The 18,411-nt window shown below is 50.6% G+C and overlaps 1 protein-coding gene across 5 annotated transcripts in view; it reads right to left on the reverse strand.

Annotated features, from left to right (window-relative positions):
- PPP1R12C (protein phosphatase 1 regulatory subunit 12C) overlaps positions 1-18,411 on the reverse strand; it is a 43,825-nt gene that overhangs the window by 2,230 nt on the left and 23,184 nt on the right. Inside the window, exons 7-22 of one of the 5 annotated variants that reach the window (XM_084805568.1) lie at positions 16,458-16,546; positions 14,829-14,971; positions 14,501-14,595; positions 9,363-9,554; positions 7,178-7,273; positions 6,523-6,617; positions 4,979-5,086; positions 4,214-4,304; positions 3,816-3,959; positions 3,176-3,266; positions 2,742-2,863; positions 2,493-2,551; positions 1,891-1,999; positions 1,646-1,750; positions 732-782; positions 94-144 (exon numbers count right to left, since the gene is read on the reverse strand). In XM_084805568.1, the coding sequence (XP_084661694.1) occupies positions 94-144; positions 732-782; positions 1,646-1,750; positions 1,891-1,999; positions 2,493-2,551; positions 2,742-2,863; positions 3,176-3,266; positions 3,816-3,959; positions 4,214-4,304; positions 4,979-5,086; positions 6,523-6,617; positions 7,178-7,273; positions 9,363-9,554; positions 14,501-14,595; positions 14,829-14,971; positions 16,458-16,546 (1,641 nt within the window). The remainder of the gene's footprint in view (positions 1-93; positions 145-731; positions 783-1,645; positions 1,751-1,890; positions 2,000-2,492; positions 2,552-2,741; positions 2,864-3,175; positions 3,267-3,815; positions 3,960-4,213; positions 4,305-4,978; positions 5,087-6,522; positions 6,618-7,177; positions 7,274-9,362; positions 9,555-14,500; positions 14,596-14,828; positions 14,972-16,457; positions 16,547-18,411) is intronic. The other 4 variants (XR_014783901.1, XM_084805565.1, XM_084805566.1 and 1 more) reach the window with 4 other exon arrangements.

The raw sequence follows: 18,411 nt of genomic DNA on the forward strand, positions 1-18,411 counted from the left end.
CAGCCTTCCCTGACAAGACCGATGCTTGTCCTAGCCAGGCTTCAGCCTTCGGGACGGGAGACGCAGGGACTCATTCAACCAGATGGGTATTACCTTCAACTCTTCCTCCAGCTCTGCCGCTTTCCTTTCCAAAGCTCGCCGTTCCTGGTGGGGGAGAAGCAAAGGGAGGAAGATGAAGAGGAAAGGGAGTTCTAAGAATGCAGTTATGCCATGCAAAGGAAAATCAGTCCCTACAGAACAGCCGTGAGCCAACTTCAGTCTTGCGGGGTCTAGAATCCCTGCGGTCCACTCCAGTGTGTCACATTTACAAAACCAGAGTGTATAATCAGGAAGTCTTCATGGGTACGGTGCAACTCATCTGTGTTGGGTGAGCCTGAGTGTACACTCTTGCTTCAGAATGTAAGAAGTGTCTCGTTAGATGAGCCCAAGCTCTATGTAGTCCAGCACTCTTTGCAAGCATCCTAGCAAGGAGCAAGTGCCACATGGTCCAGCGGCTGACTTCCATCTGCCCACCCCTGCTAGAGAAGCCAAGGACTGCTATAATCCTTCCAGCCAGCAGGGAGCAGCAATGGGGTCCTTTGCCATTTCCTTCCCTTCCCCAGCACTGCCACAGAGCCCGCTCATTCCCAGGCTTCTCTAGCAGCATCAACAATTCAGTTTTCATGACGCAGCAGCAGCAGCATCCTGAAAGGGGCAGGGGAAGGAAAAGAGGGGCGGAAACAGGTACTTACGAATCTTTCCAGCTCTAGGAGAGCCGGGCGCTCAGCAAAACGCTCCTGCCTCTGCGGGTAAACAATACACAAGGCACGACATGAGATGCACAACGGTGACACAATGAAGCCAAACTTGGAGGGGGGAGAGAAGTACTTGCAACGTCAGGGAGGATATTCCATAGTTGGGGAGCCACTCACAGAAAGCTGCCCAGCTGGTCTCTGAAGTTGGGGACATCTAGAGCGATCCTAATACGTGAGCAGGTTCGCACGGGGGAAGGTCAGATAATATTGCTCCCAGGATTGGCGTAGTGCAGTCTTGTCGAGCCTGGTGCCTTCCAGCTGTGTTTGACTACAACTCCCATCATCCCAGCTGGGAGATGAGGGTTGTAGCCCAACTCATCTGGGGGGCAATGGGATGCGGAAGGCTGACACAGAGCATTCTGAAGAGTCCAAAGGGATTCACATCTGTCGACCCAGCTGTCTTCAGAAAAGCCCTGAAGATGGGACAGTAGTGTGGGCTGAGGTGGAGAGGGCGCCTTGTGGAGTGCAGGGGCCTCCTTACCACTTCAGTGTTTCTTGCACGGGGAGATCTCCACTTGGGATTCCTGGCTAGCAAAGAGCTCACACTCTTAGCCACTGGTGCAGCCTTCCCCAACCTGCCCCAACTTCCCATCACCCCCGGCCAATAGCCACACTGGCAATAGCCACACTGGCTGGAGGTGATGGGAGTTGTGGTGCAACACATCTGGAGGGCGCCTGGTTGGGGAAGGCTGCTGTAGACCGCGCCAGCGCATCTCCTAACTCGCAACAGGTACACGTGGGCCATGGATATATACCACAACTGCTCCAGAGCTGCCTGCTGCTCTCTGTCACACTGCGTCCCCTGAGCTGCCCCTTCCCCTTCCCTTAGCAGCATCTGCCCTGCCCCATACCTGGGTCACTCTCTCCAGCTCCAGCTTGCTCTGGGTCAGCTGCAGCTGTGCCTCTTGGAGTTGTTCCTTCAGTTTTTCATTCTCAGTCAAGAGATCTTCATACAGCTTAGGGACAGACACACAGGGGAAAATGAAGAGGGAGGCAACGAGATCGCTAACAGCCACATGCTGTGTGTCAGGAGCCTCTCGCCAACCACCTCCCTCCCACCCAGAGATCCCAGGAGCCCCAGGTTCCAATCACTAACTTTCTTGTAATAGTGATCAGGTTCCTCTTTGCAGCCTGACGATGAGCTGTTCTGTCTCTGGCAGCTGTAGGGAGCCGTCCGGTTTGGCAGCAGGCTGTTTAGGTGTTCACTGAAAAGGATATAAAGCGGGAAACCAGAGTCATGGAAATCGCCCTTAAAGGGGGCTCCTCACACTGCAATTCAGGTGGGTGGTGTTTGCACAGGAGAGACAGAGAGAGAAAGAGTATCTGTATATATGCATGTGTACACACACACGCGCGCGCACACACACACACACAACCAACACCCTCCCAGATCACACCCACACCCTGCACCCTCATCCCCAAAAGGATTTCAGGACAGTGTCTTAACTCTAAACATCAAACAATAAAATAGAGAGGCAGAAAACTACTTCAACCAGCAAAAAGGATACTCATTTGCATTTTAAAATGTAAAAATTTGAGAATTTGTTGTTAGAAGCATGTGCAAATAAAAATATTGCCTTTTGGCAATACGAGCATCCGCTGTCACTAAGGAAGAAATGCCAGAAACCATTTATCTACCTGCCCCATATCTCTTCTCTGCACCCTAGTTTAAGTGCTGGATCCCAAAGGGGAATCTACCTGCCATGTCTGGGCGGATCTTCATTGCTGACTTGCTCAACCTCCTCATCTTCCTCCCCCTGGAAGAAGAAAAGAGGAAGCTGGGGTTTATGAGCTCCCCTGGATTATCTGCAGAGACAACTTGGGTGCTTGTAGAAGGCTGTTGCTGATTTCTCAGCAACATGACTACACTGCACCCCCTGCTGGTGTCCTGAATCCTGCCCTCACTCTGGGCACCACAGCCCCTTCTAAACTCCTTTCGACAGTCACCTCCGAGTTCCCTCCCAGCCCACTGATGCGTCTTTCCCGCCGGCTTTTCCTGCGGTCCCGGATAGCCAGTCTGTTCCGGAGGTCCAAATCCACTTCTGAGCTGGTCTCATCAGCTTCTGAGCCTGCAAGATGAACAGAATAAGGCATGCGGCTTAGTTCAGGTCCCCACATACTTGCACAGGAATGGTTACAATATCAGTAAGGGAGCCTGGCAGAGACATAAGAAGCTTTACAATTTCCATGGGATGCCATCTGGGGAAATACATGATAGAGAAAAAGCAGCAGCATAAAACAGGTCAGAATAATAAAGGAGAAAAGGGAAGTTTCAGTAGCACAGAAGTTACTGTAAACCCAAAGCTAAACATGCCAAAGAGGAAAACTCAAAATAGATTGGGAAACAGAGCACAAAATATCCTCTTGAATACAAGTGTTACCTTTTCTGGGCTGCGAATTCACCACTAATGGATTCACAGTATAAACTGATGAACTGTCTGAACTAGGGAGCCGGAATCTCCTAGAAGAGTCCTGAAGGAGGTGTTGGGGTAAGTACAGGGAAAACAAGGAGAGAGAACCATGACAAATGTGCTCCACGTTGGCTCAAGAAAGTAGGGAAGCAATTTGTAGAGGGCCAAACTAAAGCTTGGAATGAATGAAAGGAATAGGGCGATGTGTGCCACTGAACTATGAGATGTGCAGGAGGACATCAGACTCTCAACCCAATCCAGTACTAATAGCTGCAAACAAAGAACCCACTTTTAGTCTACAGGATGGACAGACCTCCCTTCCTCCACCCCCAATCACAAATGTTCGCAGTGGATACAATTCAGCCTGACAACAGCCACCTATCCCCATGATGTATTTCAGTTTTAATTGTAAGCTGTCTTGAAGGATTTATATCCTGAAAGGTGGGATATAATTATAACAAATGAACACATTCCATTATAGGTCAAGTCAATAGCTTTTGCAAAGGCCCCTCTATCATGGCATCAGGTTCTTGGTGCCAGCCAGAATGCCAAGAGCTTATTCCAATGGCAAAAAACCTGAAAGCCGCCCCTTCCACCACCACCCGCCCACCTCTGCTGTTGTTTCCAGGGACTGCCGTTCTCCATCTTTGTCATGTTTCTCGACCTCCTTGCTTCGCTGCTCCAAGGCCGTTTTGGAATCCCCGGCCCGGCCCATGGTCTTCTCAGCCTCCTTTAGGTCTGTTAGAGTGACACCCTTGAAGCAGAAGGTGGGGTGGGATGAGGAGAGAAGGTACATGAAAAATGGGTCAAATGGAGAAGCATAGCACCAGCTAGAGGCTGTTGCTGGCACTGCTGGTGGTGGAGAGCAGAACTCCTCAGAAGTCCCCCAACCTAGGCCACAACAGCGGCATCAACATCTCTCATTGCTGCCAGTCCCATTTCCAGGCCTGCTTCGCGTTACTGTCAAGCCTGAGTAACTGGGCCTCACTCTCCTGCACCAACCCTTACCTGTGTGGAACGCCTGGACTGTCTCATGAGCCTGGAACGAGCCTTTCGCTGGGATTCTGACTCCTCGTCCCGTACTGGCGTTTGGTACGACCTGGTTGAAGAAAACAGGTAGTTTGGAAGCATTTAACGGCTTCCCTCCATGCCCTCCACAGCTTTTTAGGGGTCCCTCTTACTTACTGCAACACACCACACAGCCTCTGTCCTGGATGGCTGCTTTAGTGGTGGGAAGAAAGCACTCTGCACTCTTTTTAACTCCTCCACCTCTCGGACAGCTGCATCCCACCCTTCCTGACCACACAGCACCCCCCTTCCTAAGCCAGCAAAATGGGCTGTATGACATACTGGGGGGGTACGGTGGCTGTACTCCTGCCACCCCGATCTCCCTCCAATGCCCCCTTTGTCTTGTCTAAGCTGACAGGGAAAGCGGGAGGCTAACAGGCGGCTAAACAGTGTGGTGAGACGTGCTAAACACTGTGCAGAGGATCCTTCCTTCTGGTATCAGAACTGGCTCTGGGTGGCTGGAGCAAAAGGAGTCAGGAATGGTTGTTTGCATAAGCATCACCCCACCCACAGGGCACCAAAATGCAGCTGCCTTTGTCATGATGGTGAGAGTTAGTAGAAATACAGCTTGTTAACAGAAGGCTGAGGCATGGAAGGTGAGAATCGGGGAAGCTGCAGCAACAGGGACCTCTCATTTGATACCCAGAAGCTTGTGGTCCTAACAGCTTTCCATACTTGTCTGGCCCTGGCCCCGCCAACCCTCACCTTCGGCGGTCCCGGGGATCCATGCTAGAGCTGATGGCAGTGGAAGAGGGGGGCTGGTGTGGGGTAGGGGCTGTATCTATCTTCATCTGAAGGCCACCTTCTAAGTTTCTGTGGGGAGGGAGCAAGGGGGGAGAGAGAGAGAGAGAGAGAGGGAGAGGGAGAGAGAGAGCATGCGCCAGAGTGTGTTTAGAGGGGGTCCCTGACAAGATCTTTCAGAAAACTTCAGTACCCCAACCCACGGCTACCCAGTATTTTGGCTTTTAATCCAGGGATCTTCCAAACGTGCGTATCAAGCCCTCTCCCCCCTGAGAAGCTCTCACCTGTATGAGCTGTTCCCACATGCCACACCCCCGACCCACCCCATTTTGCCCCGAGAGAGAAATGGGCTGCTCTGTCAGAACTTACTTCAGGCCTTTTCTCAGACCTAATGTTATCACTGGCTGTTCCCTTCTGAAATTATATACAGCATGTCTGATGCACAACTTACTTTACTATTCTTAAAATGTATTTGTCCTCCTCAATCCTGCAAGGCAAGTCTTTAATTAAGCCTGCCTTGTGGATAGATAGAACGGAGGCAAAGGGATTCCTTGGGCAACCCAGCCAATACCTAAGCAGAGATTCCCACATCTGGGTCTGCCAGTTCAACTCTACTGCCGCTGCTTCCGTTCATATATGCTCAACTACTTAAGGAAAAGTGCTACATAAAGCATTTCTGCAACTTAGGTGGCCCTTAAAATCCACATCAGCCTTTTTGTACGGCAGGACAGAACTGTTAGCCTCAAATTACAGAAGGTGAAAAGAGAACAGAGAACAGAGATTGTGACCTGCTTAAGATTACCCACGGTGTTCACATGTGACCTAAAAGTTGAACTGAGTACCACTGGGATCACAGCCCATGTTCTTAACCCCCAATACGCTCTGTGGCACTTGCAGGAACGCCAGGCAGCAGCAATTCCCTGAGGCTTCCTATGTGCCCCTCATATCTGTTGCGACTCTGCAGTCCGCTTTGTTTTATCCCACACTCCCTTCCCAGCAAAACTCAAGCCCCGCCTCTTCCTACCCAATCGGATGCGCGGCTATCCTGGCAACGAGGCGAGCCTGCTTCAACTCAGGGGAGGGCAACCTGTGGCCCTCCAGATGTCATCGGACTCCAGCTCCCATGAGTTCCAACCACCAGGGCAGACAGGGATGATGGGAGTTGTAGTCCAACTTCTGGAGGGCAAATGTCTCCCCTCCCCACTTTAACCTATTGGATCCCTCATCTCCAGAGCACCATGGAATGCCAGAGTGAGGCCTGTTCCCACTCCTCCCCGCCTAGAGCCCTGAACCCCCACTGACCCAACTTACCAGTTTCACAGCTATGTTCAGAGCAGCGTGTGTCAGCTGCAAGAATAACATGGAGGGGAAAACCCTCCCTGGGGGGACACCAACTGGCCTAAGGTGAGCTTCACAGCTGGATAAGGGCTCGAACCATGGCCTCCCCAATTTGAGTCTGACTTCCTATCGGCCTCACCACACTGGCTCCCCAATGGCATATTACTCACGCTCGCCGGGAGTCCCGGTGGGGTTCTGTGTCTGGGAGAGCAAATATCCGCCGCGTGGGGGTTGGGGTTACCCGGGCCAGACGTGGCTCTTTGCTCTGTTGAAAGAAAAGGGAGGGATTGAGGGGAAATTAATGCTCCGCATTGTTGCACTGCTAATTCACGTTCTGGCCAGGAGGGGGCACTGCTCAGAGGCCAGCTGGAGACCTGGGAAGCCCCAACTTGCTTTTCGGCCCACTATCGGGGGCACGGCCGATCTGAGAAGGGGGGCCTCGGGCCTCTCCCACAGATACGAGCAGTGTAAAACGCTACCAGAAAGCAGCACTGGACTTGGTACTGAGCACTTTGCCAGCAGTTACCTACACAGAGTAGCTGTGGCTCTGAGCGAGCCAGGTGAAAGAAAATCTAAGGAATGAACTAGCCAGGGGAAAAGGGCAAAGTTAAGAGGACAGCCAAACGTAAGGACTGAACCAATGGCCATTTGAGCTAGATCATTCTGGACTGGGTGTGATCCCGCCAGAGATCCTAGGCCCACGGGAGTTCCCTCCCACATAAACCCATGGCTCTCAAGCTAAGCCCCATGTGCCTAAGCCCCCAAATGTAATAAGCTAGCAAGCAAGGTAATCAGCCACACCCTCTGATGGGCAGAGGCTCCTACCGGGTCACCAGCTGGCTCAGAAGCTGCACTCCTATTGGCTAACCCTGGGCCAATGGGGTTCTTGTTCCACTTCTGTAAGAGCTCCCGGATGTCTTGCTGCAGGTATACAGACAGTGGCGGGATACGGGTGCACAGGTGGGGGGGGGGAGAGAGAGAGAGGGAGAGAGAGAATGAAAGAAAAGAGAAGGCCAGAGACAAACTTGTGGCAAAATCTATGCCTTGAAATCCCATTTCGAGAAGCCACTCCACTGGAGTGAGACATGGCACACTACGGCAGGCTCTATTCCTATAAAATGCAGCCTACCAAGACGCTAGACCTGAGATAGAAAACTGGAGATGAGAAGCGGAGGAAGAACACAGGCAGCAAAAAGCCTTGTCTGCCACAGAAGGGGCTGTGAAGAACCTGCACAGCCTCCTCTCCTTCCCCAGCTTCCACTTTAGCACTTCCCGCCCAGCACCTCCTCCCTCATGCTCTCCATCTTTCCCAGTCTCTATAATGCATGACGTAAGGCGCTGGGACAAAGATCTGCCCACTACTTGAGCCAGAAGCCTTGTCCCTTAAGTCTCCGGAAGCGTCAAGGCTGGCTGTTGGCGACTGAGCAGCGAGGCAAAAACATTTGGCACTTGCTCAGGAAAAGCAGAAAAATTGGCTCACAGCTACTCAGGCTTTACATGGAGTTTTTGGAGCCAGTGTGAGAGTCCCCCTGAGCTTGTGCAGAGGCTGTTTCTTTAAGCAGCATCCATCCCCAGCACCTGAGATTAGGGAGCAAAGCTTCCAGGTCAAAGGGTGCACCTCGCAGGGAGGCCTCCCTAAGCAGCCTGCAAGCTTTAGAAGTTGTACTACAGCACCAGAAGAATCTAAAATGATTGCACTAAGGACATTCCTATGTTACCTCAAGCTCTCCCAGAACAGCAGAAGTGAACCTACGAGGCTGCCTTACACCAAGTCAGACCACTGGTTCATCTTATCCAGGGGTACAGAACATGGTGCCCTCCAGACGCTTTGGACTACAGCTCCCATCAGCTATGACCAGCATGGCCAAGGGTAAGGGATTATGGGCGCTGCAGTCCAGAACACACAGAGGGCACTAGGTTGCCAACCCCTGATCTAATCAGTATCGTCTCCTCTGACGGGCAGAGGCTCTCCAAGGCCGGAAAAGACAAGAGGCTTTTCCCAGCTCCCCCACCCGTGAGCCCTTTTCCAAGTGGACTGAGCCTTGCAGTCTCTACACGCCAAAGCAGGCGCTATGGCCGCTCTCTGCCGGCTTGCCTCAGATGAGCTGTTCTGCTCCCATTAGCCATGGGGGGCGGCAAGGTGCTTGGCAGAGCATCCCACCCTCTGATCCCTGCAAGTCCCTTCTCCCTCTCCTGACAACCCCAGGGGTGATTCTGAGACTTCTCTGGACCCTGTCCATGTACTTTCAAGAGCGTCTGTACAGCCATAAAGGCTAGAAGCTTGCTCTTAAAAAAATTAAGAAAAAGAAACCAGACCAGGAAGCACCTGATGTTAAATCCCACACATAAGAAGTGTGAATATAAAATGGCTGGACTGCCGATAACTCTGGCTATATCACAAGGTGATATGAAAAAAATATAGAGCCCTCAGCAGCCCAGGGCATCTGAAGGACTGCATTCTCCTGTGTGAACCTTCACATGTGCTGCCCTCATCAGCTGATGCCCTGCTCTGGGTGCCCCAGGATGATGAAACACCCTTGCCAAACAGCGTTCACTTGGTGCCTGATTTGCCCTTTTTTAAAAAATGCAGCCCTGTTAAGTCTTGTCCTGTTTTCCCAAGCTATTGGGGGAGATATAATCTGGAGCTGCTTTTTTTATTTTCAGCCATTGCCTATTGTGCTATTTTGCCTGTTTTCGGCTTCCTTTTGATCTTACTTGGCTCCATTTTAAAATTGGTTTCGTTCTTGTGCTGTTTTAACATTCATGAGCAAGCCACCTAGAAGGCCAAGGAGTGAGAGAGGAGGGGAGGTAGAAATCTCAAGTGAAACCAACGGCACCATTAAATATGAGGCATAGTCAGCATCCACCCACTGCCCTTCCATGCGCTTTGGAGGATCCTTCCTTTGCTCCAATCCACTCCTGCCATGGGGAATGCAGATACCCAACCAAAGTTATTGCGCAAGTACGTCATGGCATGTTCTCAACAGCAGTTGCCTCTGCCCAGCCTTACCTTATCCTCCGTATCCAGCCGAGGACTGGACGCTGAGCGCTTGATGCTGCTGCCCTCCGTGGCTGCCCCTTCCTCCAGCTTGGCGTCCTGCAACACCCCGAAGCTGCTTGTCTTACGTAGGCTCTGCCTCCAGATGGACGGGGGGGCTGCCGAGTCCTCCAGCTCCATGGTACAGCTGGAACCTCCAGAGAACTGTTGGGGAGGAGGGGAAGGGGAGGAGAAAGAGAGATGGACAAGGAGGAAGTGGGGAGAAGAGGAAGGGAGGGGAGTCAGGATGGACGAAGGGAACTTTTAACTTGGAGCAATGGAGTTAGAGTGGACAAGGGGGATAACCAGGCAGGGCTACACAGGGGCATTCAGACCTGCACACGGTAACTGATGGCTCCTTAGAGAGAGAGAGCACACAAGCAAAAACTGCTCATGCACAGGACTCTGGTTCTGTAAGAGGAGGACTACAGTGGCAGGTAGAGTGGAGACAGAAGATTCCTCAGAGCTATGACTCCCAATTCAGTAACAGGAAAAGGGGGCTCAGCAGGGTGGGGATAGCAACACAGGGTCAGGATACCTCGCTGACCACCTTTCCCTATATACACTAAATTGAATCCTGAGAACTTCCAAGGAGGCCTTATTAGTTTTTTATCACCAACATGATAAAATGTTGGTGATAAAAGTGTGTCATCAGGTAATGGCACGTAAGTGGGCCTTGTCGTTAGTGGCACCCACCCTCTGGAACATCCTCCCATATGCGGTTCGAAAAGCTGGGACCGTGGCGAGCTTCAAATACCTCTTGAAAACATATTGTTCACTCAGGCTTTCCCTGACTTGTAATGTATCTTAACACTGCTCTGTTCTACTGCTTTTGTTGTAATGTTTTTAAGGTATTTATTGCTTTGTACTGTTTTTATATTTTATTGTATGTTTTTATGTAAGCCGCCTGGAAAGCTTGGGATGTCAAGCGGTATAGAAGCAGCTTAAACAAGCAAACAAAGAAACAAACAAACCGGGAGGCCTCCAGATTTCTTTTGAGCCCCACCCCCCGCCCCAAACAAAGGAAGAGAGCACAGCTAGGGCTGTGAGAGCACTTAGTCCTGGCTGCGTAATCATCTCGGAAAGAATCAGGCCTTCTGGGGTTGTCTGTATGGAGAGTGGGGTGTCAGATTTAAATACAAAGGCAGCCGTGCTCCCAAGATCTCCAGTCTGTGGCGTCAGTTAATTTCCCAAAACAAATGTGTGTGTGTGTGGGGGGAGAGGTCAAAACAGAAGTCAACCTCCCCAGAAATTCTACCTCAACTGTTTGTATGCCGCCATGGGTTACTGGGAGAAAGCTATTCTGCACATGCTCAGAGATATTTGATTCCTACTTCACATATTCCAGGATCAAGCTTTGGCACTGAAGTAGGTTCTGAGGCTGAGTTCTGGCTCATCAGGTGAAAGGATGCATTAGTGTAGCCTTCCTATACTCTTAAGCCAGATCTGCCAGGAATGTGGAAGAATATCTATTAAAATAAAACCAGCACACTAGGGGAGAGCTTTCCCCACCTCCTGGTAGGATCATACACTTAGAAGAGGAGTTAGAAGTGAACCACTTCTTCCTGGGATTGTTAACCAGCAGCATTCCTCCCAAGGTTGTCCAAGATGCAGTTTATGTGGCTGTTTTCCACCAAGGGCAAATGCAGCATGGGGAAAGAAGGGGATGTGAGGGCATCAGGGCCACAATGAAGGTCATGCTGGAGACCACCGACCACCTCCGTACAGACCAGTCCCTCTTCAAGACAAGGCTGCCCTGCGTTCCCTTCCCCAGGTCCCTGCCAAACAGACATTCCAACACAAAAGCAGCCAATGCTTTTGACAAGCAGGGCTGCCGGGATTCACATCAGGCATCTTAGCTGAGGAATTTTGGAAGGCTGTCAAAACAGAGGTCATGGCAGGTGAGAGCAGGGTTGGAAAGCGGCCTCTTCGGAAAGGAAAGCTGCTCAGGAAGTTGCAGAGCTTCAAGAGGTTGGCACTGGCTTCCCCCACTGTGGACGTTTGGACCGCAGCCCTTTGAGTAACACATTCCACCACCTCCTTCACAGGACGCCTTCACCTTGGCCGCCAGGCTTCCCCAGTTCACTCAGGCAGACACACACACAGTGTATAGCTCAGCACTACAGCTCACTATTATCCAGGTTCCCGGCAGGTCTTGCTCCAACCCAGTAATACTGAGAACCCAATAGCTCAGGATCCCAGTGACCTCCATGCAGTAACCCACTAGGCTTTTGTGGCACAATTAAGCAGCCTTTGGGCCACAAGCAGCCCAGCAAGTCTCTATCTCTCTCCCCAAATGCCAGTGCTCTTACATGTGCAGAACCACCCCCAAAAACAAAACACCCCACATGGGCTGTAGGCTGCATTCAGGGGGGAACTATGGAGCATCAGCAACCCTGCTGGATCAGACCGATGGTCCATCTAGCATAGCAACTTATTTTACACATTAGCCAAACAGATGCCTTCAGGATCTCCCCCAAAGCCCACCGGAGTCGCCGTTTCTAACAACAAGCAGCGTCAGGAAATATGGCAGCTGGGACTGGGGCTGCCAAAGGTCACTAACAACATCAGAAAAGTGACCAGCCAAGAGCAGATGATCAGGAGTTCAGCCGAGTCATCCTGGCAATTTGATTAAAGTTACTCTAAGCCAGGGGTAGGAAAAGCTGGCACCCGGCAGATGTTTTGGACTAAAACTCCTAGAAGCCCCAGCCATCATGGTCAATGGTCATGGATTATGGGAGCTGTAGTCCAAGCCATCTGGAGAGCACCAGATTGCTTACCTCCTGCTCTAAACTCAAAAGTCAATGACTCACCTAGTAAGAGAATACTGAGTTTCAGATGAATGGGTGTTAAATCCTTGGTTTCACTGGGCCATTAATGGGGGGAAAGGGATAAATAAACGCACACCCACAAGGACACATTCTTTCTATCTCTCTCACATCAGCATGGGACACTCACTGTAGCTTTTTGTCCCCTCTGGGGCACCAGAATAATCCCTGTTTTGCGCAAGCTTTGCCTCCACATGGATGGCCCCAGAGGGATGGGGATGGGCAGCATGGGGGTGATGAAGGCAAACTGCAGCTGGAGCAGGTGGGTGGAAAGAGAAAGCGAGGAGGAGGCGGCAGCCACGGCAGTGGTTCAGGCAGCAATGGGAGGAAAGCATAGGCGGAAATGTGAAGAGAGGAAAAGATAGGAAAAAACCAAAGAAGTCCAAAGTATTTCACACAATATAGACAGAAATGACATGCGACAGAAAGGATGGCCAACCAGGCATCAGAATGGAGTCAGAGCGCTGGTTCACATGATCAAACAACCCACCACGGCTAATTTAAGCCATGGTGGGCTGTGGCATGTACTGGTGGGCATTTTAAATATTCAGCATTGGGCCACAGCTTGTCATGTGAACCCGGGGACCATGGGTTTTGATAAGGATTAAACATGAGCCCACGGGGGGTGTTTCGACGATCGTGGGGGTAAAAGAAGCCATGGTAGCTTTTCTCCCTGCCCCTGCCCTGCAGTGCAGATTGGCATGTTGGCTGAACCCAGTGCACAGTGAGGCAGGGGTGGCTTCATACCCACCCTACAACTCCTACTGCAAGTCGTGGGTTGCAGGGTGGGTATGAAGCTACCCCCGCCGCGCCCCAGGTTCAGATGATATGCCAACCCATGATCCAGTGCAGGGAATTATGCAAATTAAGGGCACGTGGAGAAGCCACAACAGCTTCTTTTATCCCCGTGATCGTCTGAACCTGGACCATGATTTCTGCAAGGGCTGTTTAACCTTTGCATAACCCACAGTCCCCGGGTTTGCATGACAAGCCATGGCTGGGCAGTGAATATGCAAATCCCGCCAGGGACATGCTCCATCCCACTGTGGCTTCAATAAGCCACAGTGGGCTGTTTTGATCATGCAAACCGGATAAGGCCTGACCAGAATGATCACCTCCGCCCGTTTCAGGAGGCCTCTCTCCATAGTGCCATCTCCAGACTCTCCTATGCCAGCATCCCAAAACAGGACAAAGGTCAGCCCCCCCACAACAGATACAAACAACAATTGGTTAATCAAGCATGCAAGATTATAAAGTTATAAAATGAACTCAGCACATACAGCAGAGGCGAAGATTTGTGCAAGGACCTGTGAATAGCCAAAGGGGGGTGGGCAAGGAGGGGGAGAAAAGGAGACCCCTCTAAGGTTAAGCTGGTCCTTAAGAGGTGAGCTATACTAAGTATAGGACTGAGGTCTCATAGCTCACCGCTGCCTGTGTATTTAAAGCCCTCTTCCACAGAAAGTAGGATTTCCGGATCCCGCAACAGTTGTCCCAAGTCCAAACCTAGCAGCCTCCTCTCAAGAGAACCCTTGCTTCGCAGCTAGAGTTGTGACTAATCAAGATGGATAAGCCAAGGCCAGACATTTAGGCCTGAACCGGACATGCAATAGAATGAGGGGGGAATTAGTTGAAGTGGCTGAATGGATTGCAACACATCAGACTGTTGGTGAAGGTACCATTTTCAAATGCACACCCATGTTAAAGAAAAAATATCCGTGCAAATATAAAAACAAGCACATCAGGGAGAAAAATTTTAGCTTTGCCCGCTCCCTCCTGTTTCAGTTTTTTTTTTTTTTACTTGCGGGGAGCTGCTACAGAGAGATACTTTAAAAAATACAGTCTGAAGTGGTACGGTTCACTTTACCACTGTATTCTGCTCCATGTACATACCAGGCCCCAGCCTCACATGAATGGCAGGGAAGATCTGGGTATGTATGTGAGGGCACACGCAAGGCCTATAGGCTTGCCAGCATGAATGGCCCGAGAATGAAGAAGCGACTGAAACTCCCCTGCAAAAAGGCTCAAGTGCTTGCTGCCCTTCACACTTAAGCTCTGACAAAAGCTGGTCTGGGAGAGTATGCAGGGGTTGGATTCCAGCAGGAAGCCAGAAGGTGTAGTTGTCGCACTGAGTCCTATACCGTGATAGGGTGGACTGGGGCAACAGGGGAAGGCCGTGTGTGTGTGTGTGTGTGTGTGTGTGCGTGTGTCTTGCCTCCACCTGCTTTTCCTTTTCACTTCTGGATGACCAAGGCATTGTGCCGCCACAGATAAGCAAAGCCTCACCTTCTGCCCCATGGGACTGGGGGAGAGCGGACTGATGGGGGTCACAGCGACTCCATTCACTGCACTGCTGTCTGTTGGGGGACCCGTCTTCACCTCTGTAGGGGGGCAGGAAGCAGTTAGCATCTAATCCAGCTTTCCCCAACGTGGCACCCCTGCAGGTGTGTTGGACTACAACTCCCATCACACCCAGCCAGGATACCCAATGTGGGAGTTGTAGTCTGAAGCACCTGGAGGATGCCACGCTAGGGATGTCTGACCTAATCCATTATGCAGAATCCTTCACTCTGGATCACGTGAAGGCCACAACCCACCACAGAGCTCTGCCTACCATTGGAATTTGGAGTCTCCTCCCCCTCTGAGGCTGAACTGGACTCCTCCTCACCGACAGCAATGGTGCCCAAAGTCTTGCGTTCCTTTGACTGGTCCTGGACAGAGATCTTCTCCTTGCTGCTCATGCGACATACAGAGCTCCTGGGGGGGACCGAGAAGGAGGGGGAAAAAAGAGAAGATATGGGAAAAAAGCCAACTCGCTCACCCCAACACACTTATCTGTAACAAAGTCAATTACATGTGGACCCAGGCCAAACCACTCCATGTGTGGAGGGGGGCACCGCAGGGCTGCAAACTTCAGGAATGCCAATAACTCCAGGGACGTATGAGAATGTTGATTGTTTACAAATCACTAGAAAATGTCCCATTTGCAACCATGAACGTGAACAGGATAATATATTCACTAAAAATGTTCACAACTCCTGAACTTGCATTCGTGTTCAAAAGATGTGCACTTTAAAGAATGCATACTTTTTAAAATTCACATTTTCACGCTTTAGTCAATGGGGGAAAAGTGCACACTTTCCTCATTTGAATGAACTGAAAAAGCAGGTCACAAACAAGAGCGGCCAAACTGAGCTTTGAAGAGAAGTTTGGAGAACTTTGGCAAGTTTGAGCATTCCTGGTTCTCCCATCCCTAGACAACCCCTGAGTTTCCCATCAGGTTCAAGCTAGTATATCTTGAGATAGGCAGGGTTTATTGGTGCCATGTATCTCAGTTGGCATCTTCTGCTGAACTGGTTTAAGTCTGGGTGTGATCCCTACAGATGGAATCCTTGCTATTTATATGAATAATAGCAGACCTGCTGTGCTCACGCGACTCATTCTTGTAACAACATGCGACTTGTACTGAAATTTTGCTTTCACACCATTAAAGATGCTGTCAGCCAATACGATCCAAAGGGCTTGTTCACACGTGCCTAATCCTGGAAATACCATACATGTGGCAGGGCAACAGTAACACCATCCCACATACCACTCAGTGCAGGATGTGTGGGGCATACCCACATACCTTGCTCTTCACACATTTAAATTTTACATATGGCAGTATGAGCTGGCACACTGTTCCTATGTTAAAACATGTATGAGCGGGCCCATGGCTCGCTTCAAAATCTGAGGCTGTCTCCAGTGATGTCTCGTAACAATCCACCCAACCAATGTAATTTTATGTGAATGAACTAATGCTTCCTGCTTAAGACGAGGGTTTCCTTTCGTGCCAATGTTTATGGGATGACAGACACTTGTAATTTGTACAAGCTTGACTTGTAACCACAAACAGTTGGATAGCCCATCTTGACATCTGCAATTTGCAACAGTAAACTTCTCTGTAGCAAACTGGTTGCCAAACTTGCTGTACACCAAATAAAGACTTCTCTCTAAACCTGTCTTGCGGCTTACATTTGGTGGAGAGGGCTGTGTGCACATGTGGGTGTGTGTCTGAATTCATACCATGTAGTCCTGAACCCACATGCTGCATCCTAGATTAAGAGCCAGAGCCTATGGCTTTTTCTGGGAAATCACCCCAAGTGGCTGAAAGCAAGGGCTGCGGCTGGGGATTTTAGAACCAGAGATCTGGCATTTCGCATAACGGCCAGGAATCCCACAGTCACGCGGTCTGCCTACTCGCCTTCGGTGCTTGGTCGTGTAGGGTGCGGGCTGTTCCAAACTGGTGTCAATCACAGCTTGCCTCAGGTGCGCTTCTTTCTTGCTGCGTAGCTGAAAGGTACGGGGAAAGCGAAGGGGGTCAAACTCTCACTCCCCTTGGATAAAGGGACAGCACTGCAACCCTCACAGAGGAGAACAGATTTTACCAGGGCAAGTGGTTAAGGATGACACATTTCCCTTCCGTGCAGAAATAATTGGGGCCAGAACACAGCACAACAGCTGCCCCTTTCTTCACAGGACTGACCGAAAGCGGCAAACAGCAGCGGCAGTTGGAACCTGAACTGAAAGGGCCATCAGAATCCAACTGAAGCAGATGAGTTTAAGGGGTAGCGAGCTGCTTGGAAAGACTGGCACAAACGTGCCCACTGCTGGCATTTAAAAGTGGCTTCAAGCGCAGCCAAGGAAGAGCGGAACATCCACACCTCGCCTTACAACACTCGGAAGGAGAGAGGGCCTTCACACGAATAGTCAAGGGGACACGAAGAGCACTGCTGGGGCAGAAAAGTCCATCTAGGACAGCATCCTATTTCTCACACCTGGCCAGCCAGATGCTTCTGAGCATCCCACAAATGTGTTTATTACATTTCTGTACTGCCAAATAGCCACAAAGAGGGCAGAAAGGCAATATTCTCCCCCCCGCCTCCGTCTCCAGCTACTGATGTTCAGTGTAAGATTGCCTACAGCAGCGTGCAGCCACCATGATTTGCAGCCATTGAGAGACCTATCCCTCCATGGGGTTGACTAATCCTCTTTTAAAGCCACCCAGGCCAATGGCCATGATCACATCTTGTGAATTATACATTCTCTAAGGGCTCAATCCTATGCATGTTTAGATAGGGGAAAAAAACCCTCCTACAACTCCCAGCATTCCCCAGCCAACCATGCTAGCTGGGGGATGCTGGGAGCTGTAGGACTTTTTTTCTGTCTGAACATGCATAGGATTGCATTTTAAGGTAAGTATGAATTACATATAGTATTGAGAGTCTGCCCTGAATTTCCTGCACATCAATTCCATTGGGAGACTCAGAGTTCTAGATATTATGAGGGAGGAAAAACAACACTGAACTCCTCTCTATCCACTTTCTCCACACCGTACAGGATTTTACAAACATCTCCCATGTCCCTCCCACACGGTCATCTTTCCCCCCCAAACCAAAACGTTGCAAATCCTTTAGCCTTTCTAGACTTTTCCTCACAGGGAAGGAGCTCCAGCCCAAGCATTGTTTTGGCTGTTTCATATGCAGCCTAGGTGAATGGCCCTTTCATCAGGGGGCAGGCTGTTTCTTCCATCTTTCTGGGTCACAGCCCAGCTCTCTCAAACTGGTTCTCATAGGAAAACAGTCAAAGGGAAGGGGGGCAAAAGAGAGAGAGAGGGCTTTTTTCAAAGGACCTTGAGGCCAACCTGGTTTAAGTCCACAGCTGGGAAGAGCATGAAGCTGACAGTTGGGAGGGAAGCTTTTGCTACTCTCCTTCCCTCAGGGACCAGGCCTCTCTCATCTCTGCGGGAGGAGAAGGGGCAGGCGTGTGGGTTTCCCCAGCAACAGCCGCCTCAGGGAGGCCCACCCTGCAGTTCCAGAAACGCGGCCCAAGGCTGGCCAAGCTCAAATTAAGCTGACAGGTGAGTGGCCTCACTCCCTGACCTCGTGCCCTGGGGTGGGGAGGGGGTCACCATAATTTCTCTATACTTGCTGTTCTTGGGGCTGCTGGAGCATCGTGTAAAAAAGGAATGTGAGTAGCACAGTCAAGACTGAGTGCCTCCCCTGCCTGCCTCTAGTGTTTTGTTTTAAACAAAAAAAGTCAACCAAGAAGCATCTGCACCAGGGGGACAAAACCGTCACCCCTGCCTCCATGATCAGCAGAAACAATTACACAAAGCGAATACAGGCTGCTGCTTGATTTGCATAACACACACACAG

Source organism: Heloderma suspectum, chromosome 6 (assembly GCF_057233095.1).
Source record: "Heloderma suspectum isolate Gila_16-S chromosome 6, 16-S_ref, whole genome shotgun sequence".
Classification (NCBI taxonomy): domain Eukaryota; kingdom Metazoa; phylum Chordata; class Lepidosauria; order Squamata; family Helodermatidae; genus Heloderma; species Heloderma suspectum.